General features: G+C 33.8%; 2 protein-coding genes across 2 annotated transcripts; one reads left to right on the plus strand and one right to left on the minus strand.

The window, feature by feature from the left end:
- Positions 1-14928: 14928 nt before the first annotated feature.
- LOC105262149 (uncharacterized) lies at positions 14929-15711 on the minus strand. Its single transcript, XM_011296346.3, has 2 exons — positions 15467-15711; positions 14929-15407 (listed from the first exon to the last, which is right to left on the minus strand). The coding sequence occupies exons 1-2, from the start codon at positions 15536-15538 to the stop codon at positions 15048-15050; spliced, it is 432 nt and encodes a 143-aa protein (XP_011294648.2). The 5' UTR covers positions 15539-15711; the 3' UTR covers positions 14929-15047.
- A 105-nt stretch (positions 15712-15816) lies between these two features.
- LOC105262151 (uncharacterized) lies at positions 15817-16481 on the plus strand. Its single transcript, XM_011296348.3, has 2 exons — positions 15817-15986; positions 16058-16481. The coding sequence occupies exons 1-2, from the start codon at positions 15897-15899 to the stop codon at positions 16427-16429; spliced, it is 462 nt and encodes a 153-aa protein (XP_011294650.1). The 5' UTR covers positions 15817-15896; the 3' UTR covers positions 16430-16481.
- The last annotated feature ends 5737 nt before the right edge of the window (positions 16482-22218 follow it).

Consider the following 22218-nt stretch of genomic DNA (forward strand, 5'->3'; position numbering starts at 1 on the left):
CTCATAAAGTCTGGGGGTGGTAAAGAATTGCTAATTGGGTTAGTATCTTCATTTATAAGCACAGCCAATCATTTTTAAGTTTTTATACCCTACACCACATGGTGGTAAGTGTATTATGTCTTTGTGCATTTGATTGTCACATGGAGAAGGAAGCGAGGTAGACCCATAGTTACTTTTGAGGATCTCCATATCACTTTCTGGGTTGATTTATGCATGTCAGTCCGTCTGTCCATGTATTCATGTGAACAAAATGCAGGTCGCATTTATTATCCGATTGAGATGAACGAACCCTATTGAAATTGGAGATAATCGGTCAAAATTTAGATATAGCTCCCATATATAACGTGTAATATCAGTCCGAATAGTATGGAATTTTGCACGTACAACCAAATTAGGCCTAAAAAAGGTATGCCAAATTTGATCGAAATCGGTTCAGATATAGCTATAGCTCCCATATATATTGTACATCCGATTTGTTATTTTTTTCCTCCGCAGGCGTAATATGCACTCTGTAACAACAATATTTGGGAAAATATATGAAATACAGCTCAGAAATACCTTTGCTAAATTTTATCGAGATCGGTTCAGATTTGGATATAGCTCCCATGTATAACTTCGTCCGATTTACTACTTATTGTACACCAAACGTCTAAAATATTCGACCAAATGGGATGGAATTTGGCACATGCGACGAATTGAGTCTAGAAGCTGGTATGCCAAATTTGGTGAAGATCAGTTTAGATATAACTATAGCTCCAATATATATATTGTTCAACCGATTTTTGTTACCCACAGTCGCAATATGCACCCCGTAACAACGATATTCGGGGAAATATATCAAATACAGCTCAGAAATATCTTTGCCAAATTTTATCGAGATCGGTTTAGATTTGAATATAGCTCCCATATATATCTTTATCTGATTTCAAATTAATTTTGCACCAAGTGGGTAATAAAAGCCCGAATTTTAAAGATACAAATGCTTCGGCACTTTTTGAACTTTAAATTATAATTATAATCATAGCGTGTATGATTAAATTCTCCCACAAAATCTTTTAATTGTTATGTGGAGCTCTACAAAATTAGCAAAGTGGTGTAGGGTAGGTGGTCGGCCCCGCCCAATTTTTTCAAATTTTAAGAATTCCTTCTATTACCCATAGAATATTGTCGATTTCGTATCTGGCACAAGTCTGGTGTAAATATTAAGATCTTGTGTTGGTAGAAATTGGACTCCCCAAATTTTGACCCTTTGTGGGGGAAGTTCTTGATGGAGTTGACCGATATTGTCCACTTTCGCATGACTGACACAAATATTATTATTTGCAAAGTTAGAGCAAACTTGGACGATCCTTTCCTTTTTTTTAAAGAAACAGGAGCAGTGAACCGATATTGTACATCTCCGAACTCGATCTAAGTTTGATAATAATATTACGATGTACCAAGTTTGGACTAAATAGGATACTCCCATCGAGAGTTATCGAGCGCACCAGCCAGCAAGATGCAGGATAGATAGACGGACGGACATGCTTAGATCGACTACAAATATCCTGAAACGGATTTGGTCGAAAGAGACCTAGGGTCTAAAACCATTATTTTTATAAAGCATTTTTGGCCGTATCAAATGATATAGGCTGAGTGCATAAAAATCCAAGATTTTAAGGCAATAGTTCCTTTTTTCCTTAAAATTCCACAATATTGGGTTTAAATTCACGATAGGGGCGCTCCTGGAAAGTCTTTGAATAATATTTTTAACATCCAAAAAAAGTCCACTTTAATTGACTAGGACGTAGAAACATAAATGCGACAAATTATCGTACAGTGGATATACAGATTTTTTACAAAAAGTTCCCTTCCTTACGGAAAAGACCCGTATTTTTTGGCCATTTTCTCACCTAGCTATTAGAAATATTGCAATGCCTCGATTGTGGACTGCATGCGTCGATTTCACGTATGTCTTATGATGAGACTGCCTAACCATCTATAAGACGTTATGTTAGCCGCTTCAAAAATGTTCTTATCAAAGAAGCTGGTAGAAGATGACGTTTGGAAACTGTTTGTAAGGTATATAGGGCCATCTAGCGAGAAAGGACTGCTCTCCTCTATCAATTAGTGGGCTTAATCTAAAAATTTCGGTGGTCATATTGGCTGACCACTGCAGGGTCAGATATCTGACCTCAAGGTGGGATAACAGTGGTTCTGACTACAGTAGACTATGTGGAGACCATAAAAAGGTAGATATCTACTATACAGATGTCCCATATTATCAAGCAGGAGACATACGTTGTTCGGAAAGTGGGAAATGAAAATTCTAAAGTTTTTCTCAGATGTAGATCTCATTGTCATCCATAGGTTTGCTGCAAGCATATCATGGCTAGATAAACTCTCATGTTACTGGGCCTTCTCTTTTCTCTCTTTATTTATTTCCTTAATGTTGAAAAATAACTGGATGTGCAAAGTTTGAAGAAAATTCCGGATCATTTCGAATTTTATGGGAATCTGCTCGGTATTCGGTATTTTGATTATTCACCGTAGCAGTTTCAAATTACGTATTTAGAGTTCGTAATGGAAACTATAGTCTGTGACCGAAAATTGTCTATGCAGGTCGAGGTTTTCGTATAGGCGCCATATATCATTACCTCCCTATATTCGGAATTTTGACGATTATAGGTACAATACTCGTCGAAATTGTTTGAGATGTCGTATTCGAAGTTGGTAATGTTCGGAATTGTGATCATTTTAGCTACATTATTCACCGAATTATTGTATTCAAGTTTCGCATTTGAATATTGTAATGGTTTATGGCAAAAGTTGCCTACGCAGGTCCACGTCGTCGTATAGACCCCAATATAACGGCTACATTCGGTGTTTTAAGATTTTAACAGAATTCTTACGGATTTTTTTTTTGAAAATTGCCAAAATCTTTCCAAATTTCCTCTAACCGCTATTGCTTCCCATGATCGACACAATGGACCAATGGTCTCTGAGTAAAGCAGCTGTTGGCTCTAGTGCAGCTTCCCATCCACTTTAATTTTTTGGGGTGGTACCAAAATGGACTAACACAGAACCTAATGGTAAAACAAGTAAGCAAAGGCTTTAGTTGTGCTTTAACTACAATATGTTAGAAGCCCCCTTATGTCCAAATCTATTTTTAAAGATTTCGCTTTTGAAAATGTGTCACCAGTGACATTTGCCCAATATATACGCAAACTGTCGTGCTTTTAGTTGTGTGGTCCATTTTACAGCTAAATATAATCCAATGGTCATCCGAAAGGCTAGACTTCTTTTTTGTCTTTAACTCTCTTCTCAGACGTGTCAATTGGCTTCAATTGTGTAATCAGGATTTTTTCTGCTTTTGGTTCATTTGAACTCCGAAATATTTTGCAAAAGTAAGAGGCCCCTCTGTATCTCCAAATTTTGAATAATCTATATGATATGCTTATCTACGATATTTGGCCATATTCGTCAACGAAATCAGAAAAAAAACAGAAGTTCGCCTTTTGTGTATTTCGGATATCGTCTGTAAGTAATGTTTACACACAAAAGTAGTGGTCTATTCTACCCGCAGTCCTTAACTCTAACTTCATGCGAGATTTCGAGTTCATTCGTTTCTATTTGTGACCTTTATAACGGCAGCCAAATCAGGAACATTTTGAGTTGTTGGTCCATTTTAACCCCTAAATATATTGCGGACATCTTTCAAAACAATAGACCTAGCCCTTCTGAGTCTTACCCTACCCTTATGAAAATTTTCGTGAGGATCGGACGATAATTGCAATCTGTATATAATAACCCCAACCTGTGTTGTAAGGTGAAAAAATATTATAAAATATACACTTCAATATTATAAGTCAAATTAAAAAATCGCATGCGATAAAAAATATGATAAAATAAAAATATGTCACTAAATAATGCAAATTCTATATTAATATCATTATTAGCATCTTTTTATGCGATTTTTTTAGATTTTATAGTTTTATGCCAAGAGGGCATTCTGAATTTCCCCTCCTTTTGTATTTATACATTGTATATATTTCGCTATATATATCCGATATATTTACTATCGGCATTTACGTTACGGTTAGAATTGACCTGTTCGCTTATTTGTGATTTCGCCGGGATTAAAAATATTCGCGGTTTAATATAAAATTTGATTTTATTTAAAAGAAGTGTTATGGTCTATTTCACCCACAAAATATTACGCGATGACCACCAAAATTGGAAGGCTTCTGCCCAGCCCGAAGCTCTAGTCCCATGCTAACTTCCGCTTCGATTGGTTCATAATTGCGTCCTGTCGAGTAACTGCAAAATCAGGAAATTTTCAGTTTTTGGTCCATTTCAAATCCTAAATGCTATCCGATCATCTCCAAAAGCAATAGGGTTCTATTCTGACCCTAACCCCACCTCCATATTCAATTTCGTGCAGATCGGGCCATAATTGCGACTACAGCTTGATTACAAATTAACATGGACGGACAGACGGACGGACATACATAGCTAGATCGACTCAGCTCAGCGAGATAGGAAGATCCATATATACTTTCCTGTGTGGGAAACAAATATTTCGAGGTGTTACATAATTTTTGGCCCAATCAAACTGTGTTGTAGGGTATAAAAATTACAACCCTATTGGGATTCTTGATTTTTACTAAAACGGAAAGGACTAGGCTGGTATTGTCCATATTTGTAACTGACTTAAGCGTAATAGAATATTGGAACGCGTCAATTGTGGACTGCATGGATCGATTTTACTTATTAGACTGATGAACCACCTAAGAGATATTATTTGAGCCGCTTCAAAAAGGCCCTCATCGATGTAAGTTATCTAGGACCATTAAATACCAAATGGCTTCATATCTTTCCTATCACCACTAATTCTTCCCATGAAGAACACAATGGAGCAATGGCCTCCGTGTAAAGCAGCTGTTGACTCTAGTGTAGCTTCGCATGCTGGAACCTAATTGGTGTGTCCTATGATTTTAATTGATTATTTTAATCCTTTTGGGAATGATACCAAAATGGGCTAACACAGGACCTAACACAAGGCGGATGAAATTTGAAGAAAAATCTGGATTATTTCGAATTTCGATTGTACAGATGGTATATACTCTGAGGGTATAAAAATATTTTTGCCCACAGTCAAAATTTAGATTTTGAAACAAGGTAAATTCTTCTTCTTTAAGTCTGCCTACTCTTGTTTTAATTTAAAATCTCTCCTTAATGGATTCATATTTTTCAGCTTATTTCATTTCCAGCTTTCATTCAGAAAGAAAACCTAACAAGTTAAAAAGTATCAGTCGGTATTGCCGACAGATATATACCCTCAGCCTATGTTCGATTAAATAATCGAAATATATTTGACTAGTGTTACAATTATTCAAACGATTGACCCTCTATGGGGCCGGTTCCAAAGGAATGGGCCAATATTGTCCATTTTGTATCAGACACAAAAATATGATATAAATATTCCAACGTTCCTGGTATGGATTATATTGACTCACTTTTCACTTTTCATGAGATTTGTAATAATTTTTAGAAAATGTTAAAATGTGCGTGATGTACTATATAGAGTCTACCGAAATATTCAATTTTTATACTTCATTTGACACAAATAAAAAATATTGAGCGAAATATTGGACTAAATTACAAGAAAGGATATTTATGTCCAATTTTATACGAAATCATAAATTCCGATAAATGTCATATTCATATCAAGCTTCTTATTGAATTTGAGCATATTTGAGCATAGCAAAAAGTAAATATTGCTAAATTGTTTCGAAAGTTATGACAGATGAAATTATTGAAAATTGTGACCCTTTGTTGGTGAGGTACCAGAAGGGGTTCGCAGATATATATCAACTTCATAACAGATCTTGTGTTAGCAAAAAAAAAAAAAATTGTGAAATTTGAAGAGATTTGGATGCTTATTTCGCTTTATTTGGGCGTTTTGTTTTTCAAAATCTTGAACTCTTAATGGTTCGATCTATACCACCTTTATAACAGATCTCTTGTTGATAGAAATATTGAGATGTGCCAAGTCTAAATGGAATTGGATCTTAATGTGGCGTTTTATGAGCTTCATGGGTATTCAAAATTTCGACACTTTGTGGTGGAGGTACCAGAAGGAGTGGACCGATACATTCCATGTTAACAGAAGATCCTGGTTTTTAAAAAATATTGGAATGTGTGAAATTTGAAGACGTTCGGATCCTTACATCACATTTTATAACAGTTATAATTATTCAAAATGTTGACCATTTGTGGGGGAGGTACTTGATGGAGTGGACCGGTACTGTCCTTTTTAGCACTGACGCAAATATTAGGACTTGTAAAGTAAGAGCAAAATCGTGTAACCGTTTCTCTTTCTGTGCAAAAAATATATTTTATATATATTTTTTGAAAATTTCGACCTTTTGTGGGGGAGGTACCAAAAGGAGTGGACCGATGTATTCCCTCTTAACACCAGACCTTGGGTCAATAAAAATATTGGGATATGTGAAATTTCAAGACAATCGGACTCTTACATCACATTATTTTAAGAGTTGTAATTATTCAAAATGTTGACCCTTTGTGGGGAAGGTACTTGATGGAGTGGACCGATATTGTCCATTTTCGCACTTAACCTAGAACTGATGCAAATATAAGGATTTGCAAAGTTTGAGCAAAATCGGATTATTGCTTCTCTTTATGTACAGAAAAAGAATATATATATATTTTATTGTTTTTGAAAATTTCGACCTTTTGTGGGGGAGTTACCCGAAGAAGTGGACCGATACATTCCATTTTCACATCAGACCTAGGGCTAATAAAATTATTGGGATGTGTGAAATTTGAAGACAATCGGATCCTTACATCACATTTTATAGGAGTTGTAATTATTCAAAATTTTGACCCTTTGTGGGGGAGGTACTTGATGGAGTGGACCGATGTTGTCCATTTTCGCACCTGACCTGCCACTGATGAAAATATTAGGATTCGCAAAGTTCGAGCAAAATCGGATTATCCTTTCTCTTTCTGTGCAATAAATTATTTTCTTTGAAAATTTTGACATTTTGTGTGGGAGGTACCAGAAGGAGTGGACCGATATTGCCCACTCCCAACTCGATCTAAGTTTGACAAAAATATTACGATGTACCAAGTTTCTATCAAATCGGATACTCCCTTCGAGAGTGGTCGTTCGCACCAGCCAGCCAGACAGACAGACAGACGGACGGACGGACATCGGTAGATCGACTCCAAATGTTCTGAAACGGATTTGGTCCAAAGAGACCTAGGGTCTAAAACCATTATTTCGACTAGGCACGTTTTGACCGTATCAAATGATATATACCCTCTGTAGCCATATGGCTGAGGGTATAAAAATGGCCGATTTTTTTACATCATTGACGTATATCGAAACAGTTCTTTCTTCTTCTCATCTGAAAATACAAAATGTCATCAAACATAATTTATCAATACACATTGGCTAAAATTAAATCAAACGCGATGGTGTTAAATTGTAACAAAATAGTTAAATTGTTCGAATTTAGTTTCAAAAATTATTAACTCTTATTAATGTGTCAACGCTTGTCAGTAAAATCACCAAACCGTAGCACTTCAAACCTATAATTTTATTATTTAAGCCGTGGTACAGAAAACAAAGCTATGATTATTTACCATAACTTGCAACAATGAAAACTTATAATTTTCTTAGTGGGCTATTATTATTGGGACTCTATTTGGGCTGGCAGCACACAACTGAGGTGAATTGCGAATTTCCATATACCAAATAAATACCTTTTGATGATTTTCGTTAATTTTTCTAGGCAACTGTAGAACCTGAGATCAGGGCTGTTGTAAAATTCTCCGTTCTAACGTGCGCCCACGATACAAATGTTCCACCCCAACAAGCTGAGCATTTTATGCCGGAAAAATCAAGTCTAATGGAAAACTATACGCATGACATGAAATGTTTCCTCTTGTGTTTCTATCGGAAAATGGACCTAATCACCTATGATGATCATCCAAATCATGAAGCATTTGCCAGTTTTATGGAGAAACGTTTTGTATCGAATAAGGACAGAATTAAGCCAGCATTGGCTAAATGCTTGGACATTGACGATAAAGATCCATGCGAAGAAGTTTATAAATTTGAATTGTGCATGTTGAAAAATGTTCAAGGATGAGAATGTGAGAAAATTAAATGAAATTTTGGAAATAAAAGTTAAAGAAAATGATGAATGAAAGGATATTTTGAAGAGCTTTCTATTTCAATTTCAAAGTGGTTGGAATTAACACATTGAAGTGGGGGCTGATAGAAATCCCTCCTACCACATTTTTCCAGATTTTTGGATTAAAATTTCTTAAATTATTTATAGTATAGATATTTGCAGTCTTTGGCAATATCATTGAAATTATTATGGTAGAAAAAAGTAACCTTCAACAATCAAGGGGTATATTTGTCCTTTTTTAAAATGTGATTAAAAAAACTCCCTTAAAACGGGAGCTAAGCACGTCAAAATATTCTACAAAATTATTTTTAAATACCTCTGTTATATGTCCCGAAATACACGAAAAGTTAACTAAATGACATAAACATTATATAGGGTGTTTTTTAAGCCCGATACCAACATATTAGGGTGGAAGCCTTGAAGTATAATAAATTTCCCAAAGTCATCTCCTTATTCTCCCTATATACCAACAATTACACCCAACGCCATATTTTACGACATTTTACACTTTTCGTGTGTTCATGGTACGAATTTCCAAACCCACCTCCTTCTCTCAACAAATTTCAGCTCTAACCCCTCACCCAGTTCTAATTTAGTAACATCTAGTTCTTTTCATAAAATTAAAGTACGCATTTTCAAAACAATCTCCATGTCTCAACCTCAGATACCAAGGTTGCCATTAATATCAAATTTAAAGATTTTAGATCTTTGTTTCCCTCTTTACCTAATTCAGTACCATTTAGTGCAAGTATAGTGCATATATCCAAATCCAGCTCCTTTCCTCAACCACAGGCACCAACAGTGTCATCCATATCAAATTTAAGAACTTCAGACCTATTCCTTCACCCAATACCAAATTTTCTAGATCCACCTCCACACTCAATTCCAAATCGCAACAGAACCTCAATTTGAACATTCACTCCCTATCCCTTCACCCAATACCAAAATTTAGTACTTTTTGTACACTTATATTACAAATGTCCAAATCAACCACCATATCTCCATTCCAAATAGCAGTAGAAGCCTCAATATAAAATTAAGTACAATTTAGTACATTTCGTAAAATTATGATACATATTTACAAAAACCACCTCCATATCTCAATTCCAGATAGCAGGAGAGATCTCAATATCAAATTTGAGGACTTTCACCCACCAATGCAATTGATTAAATTTTTAGAACCCTTTACCATACTAAAATCTTCTAATTTCGCTTAGCCACATGGCTAAAGAGGGTATATGTCATTATATATGGCAATTTTCCGATTCAGGACATTTTGTGTCGATCTAGGGGTGTCCTTCCACCTGTCTGGCTGGAGCGCACGAAAACAGTCAAAAGCAGTATCCGATTAAGTCCAAATTTGGAACATTATAATATTATTATTAAACTTAGATTAAGTTCGGAGATGGTCAATACCCATCTGGCACATCCCCCCAAAAAGGTCAAAATCTCCACAGAAAATATTTTAATAAAGGATCATTCAATATTGTGAAATCTTTGCAAATCCTAATATTTTGTTCGGTACTAGGTTAGGTGCGAAAATGGACAATATCGATCCACTCCATCAAGTATTTCACCAAAGAGAGTGTCAACATTTAGAATAATTATAATTTTTATAAAATGGAAAATCAGTGTCCGATAATTTTTATTAACATAATAATTAATTAATAATGTTAATAAAAACCAGTAAAGAAAGTCAAAAAGTCGGGCGGGGCCGATTTTATGATACCCTACACCACTTTGCTAATTTAGTTGAGCTCCACTTAATAATTAAAAGTTTTTGGGAGAATTAAAAGAATGGGAGAATTCAATCATACACGCTATGATTATAATTATAATTTAAAATTCAAAGGACTAAATATGCCGAAGCATTTGTATCTTTTAAATTCGGACTTGTACTGCCCATGTGGTGCGAAATTAATTTGAAATCGAATAAAAATATATATGGGAACTATATCCAAATCTGAACCGATCTCGATAAAATTTAGCAAAGATATTTCTGAGCTGTATTTGATATATTTCCCTGAATAACGTTGTTACGGAGTGCATATTACGGCTGTGGGTAACAAATACAATAAATCGGATGAACAATATATATGGGAGCTATAACTATATCTGAACCGATCTTCACCAAATTTGGCATACTACCTTCTAGACTAAATTCGGTCGTATGTGCCAAATTCCATTCCATTTGGACAAATATTAGACGTTTGGTGCAAAATAAATGGTAAATCGGACGAACTTATATATGGGAGCTATATCCAAATCTGAACCGATCTCGATAAAATTTAGCAAAGGTATTTTTGAGCTGCATTTGATATATTTCCCCAAATATTGTTGTTACAGAGTGCATATTACGTATGCGGAGGACAAAAATAACAAATCGAATGAAAAATATATATGGGAGTTATAGCTATATCTGAACCGATTTCGATAAAATTTGGCATACTTATTTTCAGGCCTAATTTGGTTGTATGTGCAAAATTCCATACTATTCGGGCTGATATTACACGTTTGGTGCACAATAAAAGGCAAATCGGACAAAGATATATATGGGAGCTATATCTAAATTTTTACCGATTATCTCCAATTTCAATAGGGTTCGTCCTTGAGCCAAACAAATGTTGTTTGCAAAATTTAATCTCAATCGGAATTCTCAAATCTATCCTCAAATAATAAATTTAGTAGTTTTTGTACCTTTTTAGTACATATTTCCAAATTCACCTCCATATACCAACCCTACGGTACAAAAAATGATTCCTCCCTAACTACCAAGTTTAGTATCATTTAGTACTTTTCGTACTATTTCTAAAATTACTTCCACATCTTGTAAAAATACTTCCAATCTTTCAACCCATCTTACCAGTAGTGAATCCGATATCAGCATACTAGCAAGTGCCCCCTACTTCGTCAGCGAAAAGTCCATAATACAATTTTAGATTCGTTCCTCCTGTTCATATTAATACTCAAAAGTGACCTCAATACCTTCACCCAATACCAAATTTTCCAAAACCCCCTCCACATCTCATTTCCAGGCAGTAAAAGAGATCTCAATATCAAATTTGAGGATTCCATCCCTTCTCCCAATACCAAGTTTAGCACAATTTAGTAATTTTTGTATAAAAGTAGAACGCCGCCAAATCTCAAATACAGACCAACATTAAAATCTATAACAAATTTCAGGATTTCAGCTCTATTCCTTCACCCAATACCAAATGTAGTACTGTTTGGTACATTTCGGACAATTATGGAACATATTTCCAAAACCACCTCCATATCTCAAATCCAGATAGCAACAGCTATTTTTGAGGATTTCATCCTTACCCCTTCACTCAATACCATATTCCAAAAAATACAATACCAAAATACCAAACCAAAAAGTACAATTTAGTACTTTTTGTACAAATATAGGACGTATTTTCAATACCGCCGCTAAATGTCAAACGCAGGCCAAGAGTAACATCCATATCAGATTTCAGGATTCCTTCCCTATCCCGTCACCCAATATCAAATTAAGTCCAATTTAGTACATTTCGTTCAATTATGGTACATATTTACCAAATCCACCTCCATATCTCAATTCCAGATAGCAGCAGATATCTCAATATCAAATTTGAGGACTTTCACCCACCAATGCAATGGATTCAATTTTTAGGACCCTTTACCATACTAAAATGTTCTAATTTCGCTCAGCCACATGGCTAAAGAGGGTATATGTCATTATATATGGCCATTTTCCGATTCAGGATATTTTATTTCGACCTATGGGTGTCCGTTCTCCTGTCTGGCTGGAGGGCACGAAAACAGTCGATGGCAGTATCCGATTAAGTCCAAATTTGGCACATCATAATAATATTATTAAACTTAGATCGAGTTCGGAGATGGGCAATATAGGAGAGGGACAATACCCTTCTGGCACATCCCCCGAAAAAGGTCAAAATCTCCACAGAAAATAATTTAATAATATAAAAATAATTTTGTGCGAACTTTGCAAATCCTAATATTTTGTTCGGTACTAGGTCGGGTGCGAAAATGGACAATATGGGTCCACTCCATCAAATACCCCACCAAAGAGAGAGAGAGAGAGAGAGTCAACATTTGGAATAATTATAATTCTTATAAAATGGGAAATCGGTGTCCGATTGTCTTCAGATTTATATTAACATAATAATTAATTAATAATGTTAATAAAAAACACAAGATCTGGCGTGAAGGCAGATATACCGGTCCACTCCTTCTGGCACCTCCCCCACAAAGGGTCGTCAAAATGTTAAATATCGATGAAGCTCATAAAACCCGAAATTACCATCCGATTCCATTCAGACTTGGTACATCTCAATATTTCCATCAACACAAGATCTGTTATAAAAATGGTGGAATTCGGACCATTTCTTCTGGTACTTCCCCCATAAAGGGTCAAAGTTTTGAAAAACCAAAACGATCATGAAATCCGAAATAACCATCCGGTTATCTTCAAATTACTTTTACAATCACTAGCCCAAGGTCTGCTTGAGGTGATCGACACTTTGGTATTTTTTAGTGCCAACCTTGCTTTCCAAAATACTTCAGACACAATAGTCCAACGGATTGGTATCCAGAGATTTTGGTGGCCATTATGCGCTGAAAATGAAGCGAAGAACCTCAATTTGTAAACATTCTTGGATGGCGCGTGCTGAGTGCGATGGTGCTGAGTCCTGTTGGAATGTCCAAGGTCTGCGACCAAAATGTTTGCGTGTCCAATGCTTTAATACACCCTCCAGAATATTTTCGCGATAATATTCGATACTTATTCTGATGCCACGGTCGATTAATACGAGCGGAGAGCGACCATCGGCTGTTATGTAAACCCGATCATTTTGTTTGTTTACAAACTGATGGACAACGAATATTTTCTGATCGGAGAAAACCAAATTCGGCAGTTCAGCACTTTCGGCCAAGCGAAGCAACTCCTTAGCTCTTTTGAGTCTTTTCTTTCTGTTGCGGTGTAAGTTCCTGCACTTTTTGGAATTTCAACGGCTTAACCCCGAACTCGTTGGTAAATATTTGCCGAATGGAATATTGCGATATGTTCAGCTCACGAGCGATTTTCGGCCAATGTGACGCTGGCTATGACTACAGATGGTATATATCACTTTATATGGCCATTTTCCGATTCAGGACATTTGGACTCGAATGGCCATCTGCCTCTCTGGTGCTCACTGTAACTCTTTAAGGGAGTATCCAATTTGGTACATCGTAATATTATTGCCAAATTTAAATCGAGTTCGGTGATGGGCGGTATCGGTCCATTCCATCTAGTACATCCCCACAAAAAAATCAAAATTTTCACAGAAAGTTATCAACCTCTTAGAACAAGAAAGGATCGCCAGGTCAGGTGCGAAAGTGATTTATATCGGCCCACTCTCTATAATACCTCCTACAAAAAGGGCCAAGATTCGGAATAATTACAATTCTTATAAAATGTAAAATAAGAATTCTATTTAAATTTCGGACATCTTAATATTTCTACCCACGCAAGATTTGGTATGAGGAACGGATAGAACAGACCACTCCATCTGTTACCTCTTCCACAACGGGGGAAATGAGCATCCGATTCCTTTCAAACTTGGCACATATCAACATATCTGTTAACATAAGACCTGGTATGCAGATGGAACATTTCGGATCACACCTACTGGTTCCTCCTCCACAACGGGTCAAATTTTTGAATAACTATATCTCCCATAAAATGCGAAATAAGCAATAGATTCTCTTCAAATTTCATATATCCCATTATTTTTAAGTACCGATGTTAAAATGAGAGATATCGGATTAACCATTCTGGTGTCTATCCCACAATTGTTCACGGTTTGTAATACTTATATCTCTCATAATATGCGAAACAAGTCGGCAATTCTTTTCAAACTTTGTATATTAACATATTTTTCTCAATCAAGGGTTTGATGTGAATATGGAACTAATCGGCTCACTCCCGCTTTACTCAAATGTATTGAAAATGGGTCATGTAGGTCGATGGTTTGATATAGCCCCCATATAACGGTACTTCCCTATTTTTGGCATTTTGGTGATTTAAGCGACAATATTTACCAGAATTGTTTAAAATTTGTATTTGAATTTCTTCAGCCTAACACGGAAAATTGTCTGTGCAGGCCCACGTCTTCGTACAGCCCCCTTTTAACGATACCTCCAGATATTTGGTATTTTGATGATTTTAGCGACATTATTCGCCGGAATTGTTTCTATTTTGGTATTTGAAGGTTGCAAGGGGTACTACAGTCTATGACAAAAAAATCGTATGCAGGTCCACATATAGCCCCCATATAACAGTAGCTCCCGATACTCGATACTTTGATGATTTTAGCGACATTATTCACCGGATTTGTTTCAAAATTGGTATTTGAAGTTCCTAATGGATACTACAGCCTATGACAGAAAATTGACTGAACAGCTCCACGTCTTCGTATAGCCCCCATATAACGGTGTCTCCCAATATTCCGTATTTTGATGATTTTAGCTATATTATTCACCGGAAGTTTCGTATTTGAATATTGTAAGTGCCTATGGCAAATGTTAACTATGCAGGTCTTTGTTTGTACCCCATTTTTGTATGAACCCCAATACAGTGACTATATTCGGAATTTTAAGGATTTTAACAGAATTTTTAACGGATTTTTTTTAATGAAAATTGCCAAATTCGTTGCTAATGGATACCCTCCAAAGTTCGGTACGGTCGAACTTACAGCTTTTTTACTTGTCAGTTTTTAAATAGCACAAATATGTCTTTATTTATTTCCAAATTCCATGCCTTTATTTATTATCAAAATTCCAAAAGATCACCTGTTATCCTTGAACATTTTTTACCATACACAATTCAAATTCATAGATCTCTTCACACGGATCCTTGTGCTGGATGGCCAAGCATTTCTTTAGGGCCGGTTGAACTTTAGCCTTATTCTCTTCGAAACGGGATTCCATGAAAAGTGCGAAGTCATCGTGCTTGGGATGATCCTTAAAGTCAATTAGATTGATTTTTCGATAGAAACACAAAAGGTAACATTTCATATCATGGGAAAAATTATCCATAAGTTTTGTATTGATGGGTAGAAAATGTACGGCTTCTTGGAGGTTGACCTTTGTGAGGTTGGCACACTGGACTATGGCGTGTTGTATGACGAACTCGGCCTCTTCATCGGTTAGGGCCTAAAAGTATGAAAATTTAATTCAATGAATTGTAGAGAATTTTTAAATTTCTAATTTACCTCAGATATGTGGAGGTGGCCCACAAATACAACCATTACCAAAATTCCAGTTAGAAAATTTGCAGACTTCATTGTTGCAAGTTGTGAGAAATAATCATAGCTTTGGTGTTTGCTTTCGAACTTAAATACGAAAATTATAGGGTTGGGTGTGTTGTGGTTGGGTGATCACTTTGATAACCTATAAAATTTAACAAAAATTGAAAATAAATTACAAAAATTAACCTTATTCTTGCAACTCATTGCCGAGGCATGCCTTAAATTAATATAATTAAATCTAGGTGGACAAATTGTTTTTTTCCACCATTTCGTGGAACTGATGTGTGTGGTTTTCAATATAAAATGTCATGTTGGTCAGCCATTAGTGTCAAAAGTGACATACAACAAACTACGCTGTCATCATCAATTCAGCTGTTAATCTTTGCAACGAAAAATGTCGGCAAAAACAACATTTTCCAACACCAAATTGTTGCTAATAATTGGCATGGTTGTGGTTATTATAAATTGTTGGAAAATTAAACCCGTAGGTGTCCAACCTTTCAACATTTATTCCTAAATATAAGCATTTTTATTTATTTCCCCTTCTCCCCATAGATCGATGCCCAGGACCCCGAAGAACGTGTGAAAGCCATCCGCAAAAAATGCATCGCTGCCAATAAACTCACCGATGACCAAGTCAAATTGATTATGGATCATGATTTGTTCACCCCCACCACCACGGCTGCCAATACCCCGAAAAATCTGCAATGCTATTGCCTCTGTTATTTGCATGAAGCGAACATATTTCAAAACAACAAACCCAATGAGAAATTTTTACGTGAAGTCCTACCCGTCATGATCAACGACAAGACCAAGGCCGAGAAAATTTTGGAAAAATGCAAGAAATTGGAGGGCAAGGATGATTGTGAAATTGGTTTCAATTATGAACTATGCCTGATTAAGGAAAGTGGGTTGTATATGTATTAGATGGGATGAATTGATATCCGAGAGAACTATAGTAAAAATTGAATATTCTCAATAAAAATCTAGCAATTCGAAAGTACTATATTGTACTATAGTACTATATAGTTCTGTTTTGGACAAATATTATCAATATCGTATCGGACCTAAATAAATATGATATGAACTTTGCTACGTGTCAGGATTGGACTATATTGGTTACATTCTTCACTTTATATGAGATATGTGATAATTTTTAGAGAATATAGAAATGTTCGTTAGGTACCAGATATTGTTGACTGAAGTATTACATTTTCATAAAAATTGCGACCGGTTGTGGGTGAGGCACCAGAAAAGGTTCGCAGTTATATAATCTTCATAACAGATCTTGTGTTAGCAAAAATGTCTGTGTGTGTAAAATTTAAAGAGAGTTGTATGCTTATTTCGCTTTATTTGAGCCTATCGTTTTTTTTCAAACCCTTGAACCCCTTGTGATCCGAAATCCACCATCTTTATAACAGATATTGTGTTGATTTTAATATTGAGATTTACCTGGCCTGAATGGAATCGAATGTTAATATCGCTTTTTTAAGCTTCATGGGAGTTCAAAATGTTTACCCTTGGTTGAGGTGGTACCGGAAGGAGTAGACCGATACATCCCATCTTTACACCAGATCTTGTATTAGTTGAAATAATGAGATGTGTGAAATATGAAAAGATGCTTATTTCGGATATTATAATCGTTTTGGTTACTCAAAACATTGACCCTTTGTGGGGGAGATACTAGAATAAATGGTAAGATCTCTACCATCTTTATATCAAATGTTGTGTTGATGGAAGCATTGAGATGTGCCAAGTCTGAATGGAATCGGATGTTAATTTCGCGTTTTATGAGCCTCATGGTTATTCAAAATTTTGACCCTATGTGTGAGAGGTACCAGAAGGAGTGCACCGACATATTTGATCTTCACCCCAGACTGTGGGTTAATGGTTAATGTTTTGAAAATTTCGTCCTTTTGTGGGTGAGTCACCGAAAGGAGTGGACCGAAATTGCGCATCTTTGAAATCGATTTAAGTTTGATAATAATATTACGATGTACCAAAGTTGGACTAAATTGGATACTCATTTCGTGAGTTATCGTGCTGGTGCGCAGACAGCCAGACAGACAAACGGACAGACTGAATTGAGGTTTTCCATTTAGGCACCTGACCTCTTTTCTTATGAAAATATAAGATGTGAAAATTTGGACTTAGTCGTGGAATTTGTTCGTCTTATAGAAGATTCGAAATTTCTACAAAAGGACAATTGTGGGGTAGATAACTGAATAAGTAAACTGATATATCGTATCTCCATAATAGCTCTCATATTGGAAGAAACATTGAGATGTAAGAAGAGGGATTCTTTGTGCCATATCGGATATGTCGTTCGATTTTTTCATGATCATTAATTAAACGCAACAACGGCTGGACATGTCTATATCGACTGCAAATGTCCTGTAACGAATTTCCTAACAAATGAAAACACCTTAATTCGGAGAACTGATTTTTTTACTGTTTCAAATGATTCATACTCCCAGCAGGCATTAGGCTGATGAAATAATTAGTAGAGGGAAAACCAATTGACCCTACCTCCGTCGGATAATTTCGTTAGTTAACAGCTAAAAATAAGGGTTAAATCAATTTAAAATTTAATCCTAAAAGTATGCACTATGTTTAGGACTTTAAAGTTCTAATATTTACAGTGTCATTCCTCATTATTATGTGAGAAAGTGATTAGGAATTTTAAACAATTATGAATTTTAGAATTTAGAATTCTCAAAGTGAATTCTGAGAATTCTCAAAGTTGAAAGTGACCCCGTTGATGCCTTACTTGAGGGTAAAACTTTTTTACCAAAATATTACTCGTATTGTTATCAGTAATATTGTCAAATATATATACATATATACCTATAATACAAGAATGTTAAGGAATCTTAATACGAAAATTTCAAAAATATTTAGAAGAAGGGGAGCTTACCTTCTCTGCGATATAAATTTTGTCGTTTCTTCTATAGTGTGATTTTTTAAAAGCTATATGAAAGTTCTTCAAAAAAAAAAAAAAAAATTAATTAATAAATAAATAAAATAAAAAAATAACAGATAATAATAATAATAATAATAATAATAATAATAATAATAAAAATAATAATAATAATAATAATAATAATAATAATAATAATAATAATAATAATAATAATAATAATAATAATAATAATAATAATAACAATAATAATAATAATAATAATAATAACAATAATAATAATAATAATAATAATAATAATATAATAATAATAATAATAATAATAATAATAATAATAATAATAATAATAATAATAATAATAATATAATAATAATAATAATAATAATAATATAATAATAATAATAATAATAATAATAATATAATAATAATAATAATAATAATAATAATAATAATAATATAATAATAATAATAATAATAATAATAATAATAATATAATAATAATAATAATAATAATAATAATAATAATAATAATAATAATAATAATAATAATAATAATAATAATAATATAATAATAATAATAATAATAATAATAATAATAATAATAATAATATAATAATAATAATAATAATAATAATAATAATAATAATAATAATAATAATATAATAATAATAATAATAATAATAATAATAATAATAATAATAATAATAATAATAATAATAATAATAATAATAATAATAATAATAATAATAATAATAATAATAATAATAATAATAATAATAATAATAATAATAATAATAATAATAATAATAATACTAATAATAATAATAATAATAATAATAATAATAATAATAATATAATAATAATAATAATAATAATAATAATAATAATAATAATAATAATAATAATAATAATAATAATAATATAATAATAATAATAATAATAATAATAATAATAATAATAATAATAATAATAATAATAATAATAATAATATAATAATAATAATAATAATAATAATATAATAATAATATAATAATAATAATATAATAATAATAATAATAATAATAATAATAATAATAATAATAATAATAATAATAATAATAATGGAAGCGGTCTCTTCGGTTAAGACATGAGCTATAACATAGCCCCACAAATAATACTTTAAAATCGATACATCGTACGATATGGACCAAATTGTGACTGTGAATGCATTGGTAGCTTTTACATTGAGCCAAAAATGAGTCTCGTTGCTAAAGAAAATTTTTCCATAAAAAAGTGTATCATCGGCTTACTTTCCAAGAGCCCATTCACCAAAAATTCTGCTTTGCAGTAGGCGGTTGACTTCAATTCGTGCACCTGTTGTATTTCGAAAAGAATCACACCTAAATTCTTCCGCAAAATCGTCCACGTTCTTGAGTAATAAAGGCCCAATTATCGACAAATCGATAATTGATGATCATCATTCACACTGGCCGACACACGCTCTACGTAAGCGTGTTGGTGGTTCAATTAGACAGAAATTTTGTCACAACAGCCCGAACAGTGAATCGATTAAACTCTCCATAAAATAAAAGAAGCGCTATAAACTTTCTTAACTGTGTTGCCAAAAATTACACCTTTTTTCTGTTAAAATTAAAAAAATATATATGCACTGGATGTCTCCTACAATTATTGAAAGAATTGATTTCTTAGATTTAAAACTAAATTTATTTGCCAAAATAAATTAACTACCAAATTATATTTCTTCTTTATCGATTATTAACATCAGCCTCCCTGATGGAGAATATTATCTATCAACAATCGTAAAAGCACTTCAATAATCCAAAAACTATATATTTTAATGTCTCAATAAAAACTATATTGAAGAAAAAATAAAGATATATAACTTGGAACGGAAAAAAACGTATGTATGTAGTAAATTGATATCATGCTGTCAGAATTGATGACTTCATTGTTGACGTTAAGATGTCGTTCGTTACTGTTCTTGTCAATTGGATGGTATTGATGTATGTATGACGTGCACTTTTTTTGTTCCAGGTCTTTTCGTCGATGCTGGCTCTCCGTCTGCTACCACTTATGTGCATATTTTATGAGATGTTCGATCTTAATCTTGTCGCGTCTCTGTCGTAATTTACAATGTTTACTTGTTAACAAGACTAACAGCATAAAGTGCCAACTACAACAACAGCCAGCTAGGAGACACAGAAAAAAAACAACAAGCAATGCCAAGCAATTGCAGCAACGAACGTTCATGTTGTCGTTGTTCTTGTCATTTGTTCGTTTGTTGCTGTTCGTACCATTTACTGTCGATAGTGTCATTAAACCGACCAAATGACCGGTAGTAGTCATCGTCGACATTGTAAATTGATTGTAAAATGCAATGAAGTGCTTGTTGTTGTTGCTGTTACTGCTGCTGCTGCTGCTGTGTGTGTACAGTACTTTGAAGTAGTAGGTTCTTGTAGTTGTTAAATTGTGAAAAAAAATCCATTGCATAGTTTATGGCGCTGTGTTCAATAACGACTACTGCAAGAAAATAAATATTAAAAAGAAGTCATCATCACGTTTATTGATGGCGATGGCAACGGGAAAACCACCATTAAAGTCAAAAATGAAAGAACAATTCTGCTGCATTGCATTGCGGAAGTGTTGAATGATTGCGAAATTGCCAAAAGAAAATTTTTTCGAATAAAATGAGATTTAATTTTATTTGGATCTAGTTTATATTTGCCCATCTATGATCTGCAATTCAACCCATGTAATTCTCTTATCTGATATTGAGGTGTATAAAACGTGGACAAGTTTAAAAATAATGTCCTAAGCTTTAAATAACCATTTCACTTTGTCCTCTCCGAGCATTTAAAATAAAAAGAAAAAACTTAACTTAAATCCCATATATTTGTAAGACCCTCATCAATTGCTTATCTATTTTTGAGTCCATTAAACGGCAACAACAGCAAAAACAAAAAGGCCTCAACCAACTATCAACGTACATTGGTAAGTTATTGTTGTTGTTGTTCCACACGATGTGTTTTTCTTTTATACATTCCATGGTTTAAACGAAACATTGTTTGTCGTATTCCCTTTTTTTGAAAATACCAAAAAAAAAAAAAAAAATGTCACACAGTTTAGTAGACCTATAAATTTTTAATAAAGTCAAATGTTTTTTTTTTGCTCTTCTCGATGCCAGCCAAAGGGTATCCATTTTATTAAGGTTGAATTTTACCCCCCAAAAAAACACCCACACATACGTATATACAAATTTCATAATGGCCGAGGAAGGAAAATGTTCACAAAAATTGCCATTCGATTTTGAATGTATGTCGGAGTGTTTTTTCTTCTTAGGCGAACATATCGAAAAGCAATAACAAATGAAATGGACGATCCAAAGAAATTTATAGAAATGGGACAATATACAACAACACGAAGATAAGCAGACGTGCGGAACTAATTCCGGATGTAATGGCGAAATAGAGCCAAAGTGACAAAATGAAATGGGGATATCTATACGGACAGGGCAATTTTGAAGGAATTGCCATTTAATTTAGCAAAGGAGGAACAAAAAAAAAAACGAATATTTGTTCTGAAGCCGAATTTAATTCGAAATATTGGTCAACATGAAGAATATTTTATTTGGATACATAATTGCTTAAAATTAATAACAAAATTGAAAAAAGGGGTAAATTTGAAATATATTTGCCCTATATAACAATAGGAGCTTAAATACTGTCCCTTTGATCGAAAAATGCCGCAGAAACCGAACTAAGCCGAATGGAGGACAGCAGGATTGGTGGAAATTTAA

Source organism: Musca domestica, unplaced genomic scaffold (genome assembly GCF_030504385.1).
Source record: "Musca domestica strain aabys unplaced genomic scaffold, Musca_domestica.polishedcontigs.V.1.1 46, whole genome shotgun sequence".
In the NCBI taxonomy this organism is placed as follows: domain Eukaryota; kingdom Metazoa; phylum Arthropoda; class Insecta; order Diptera; family Muscidae; genus Musca; species Musca domestica.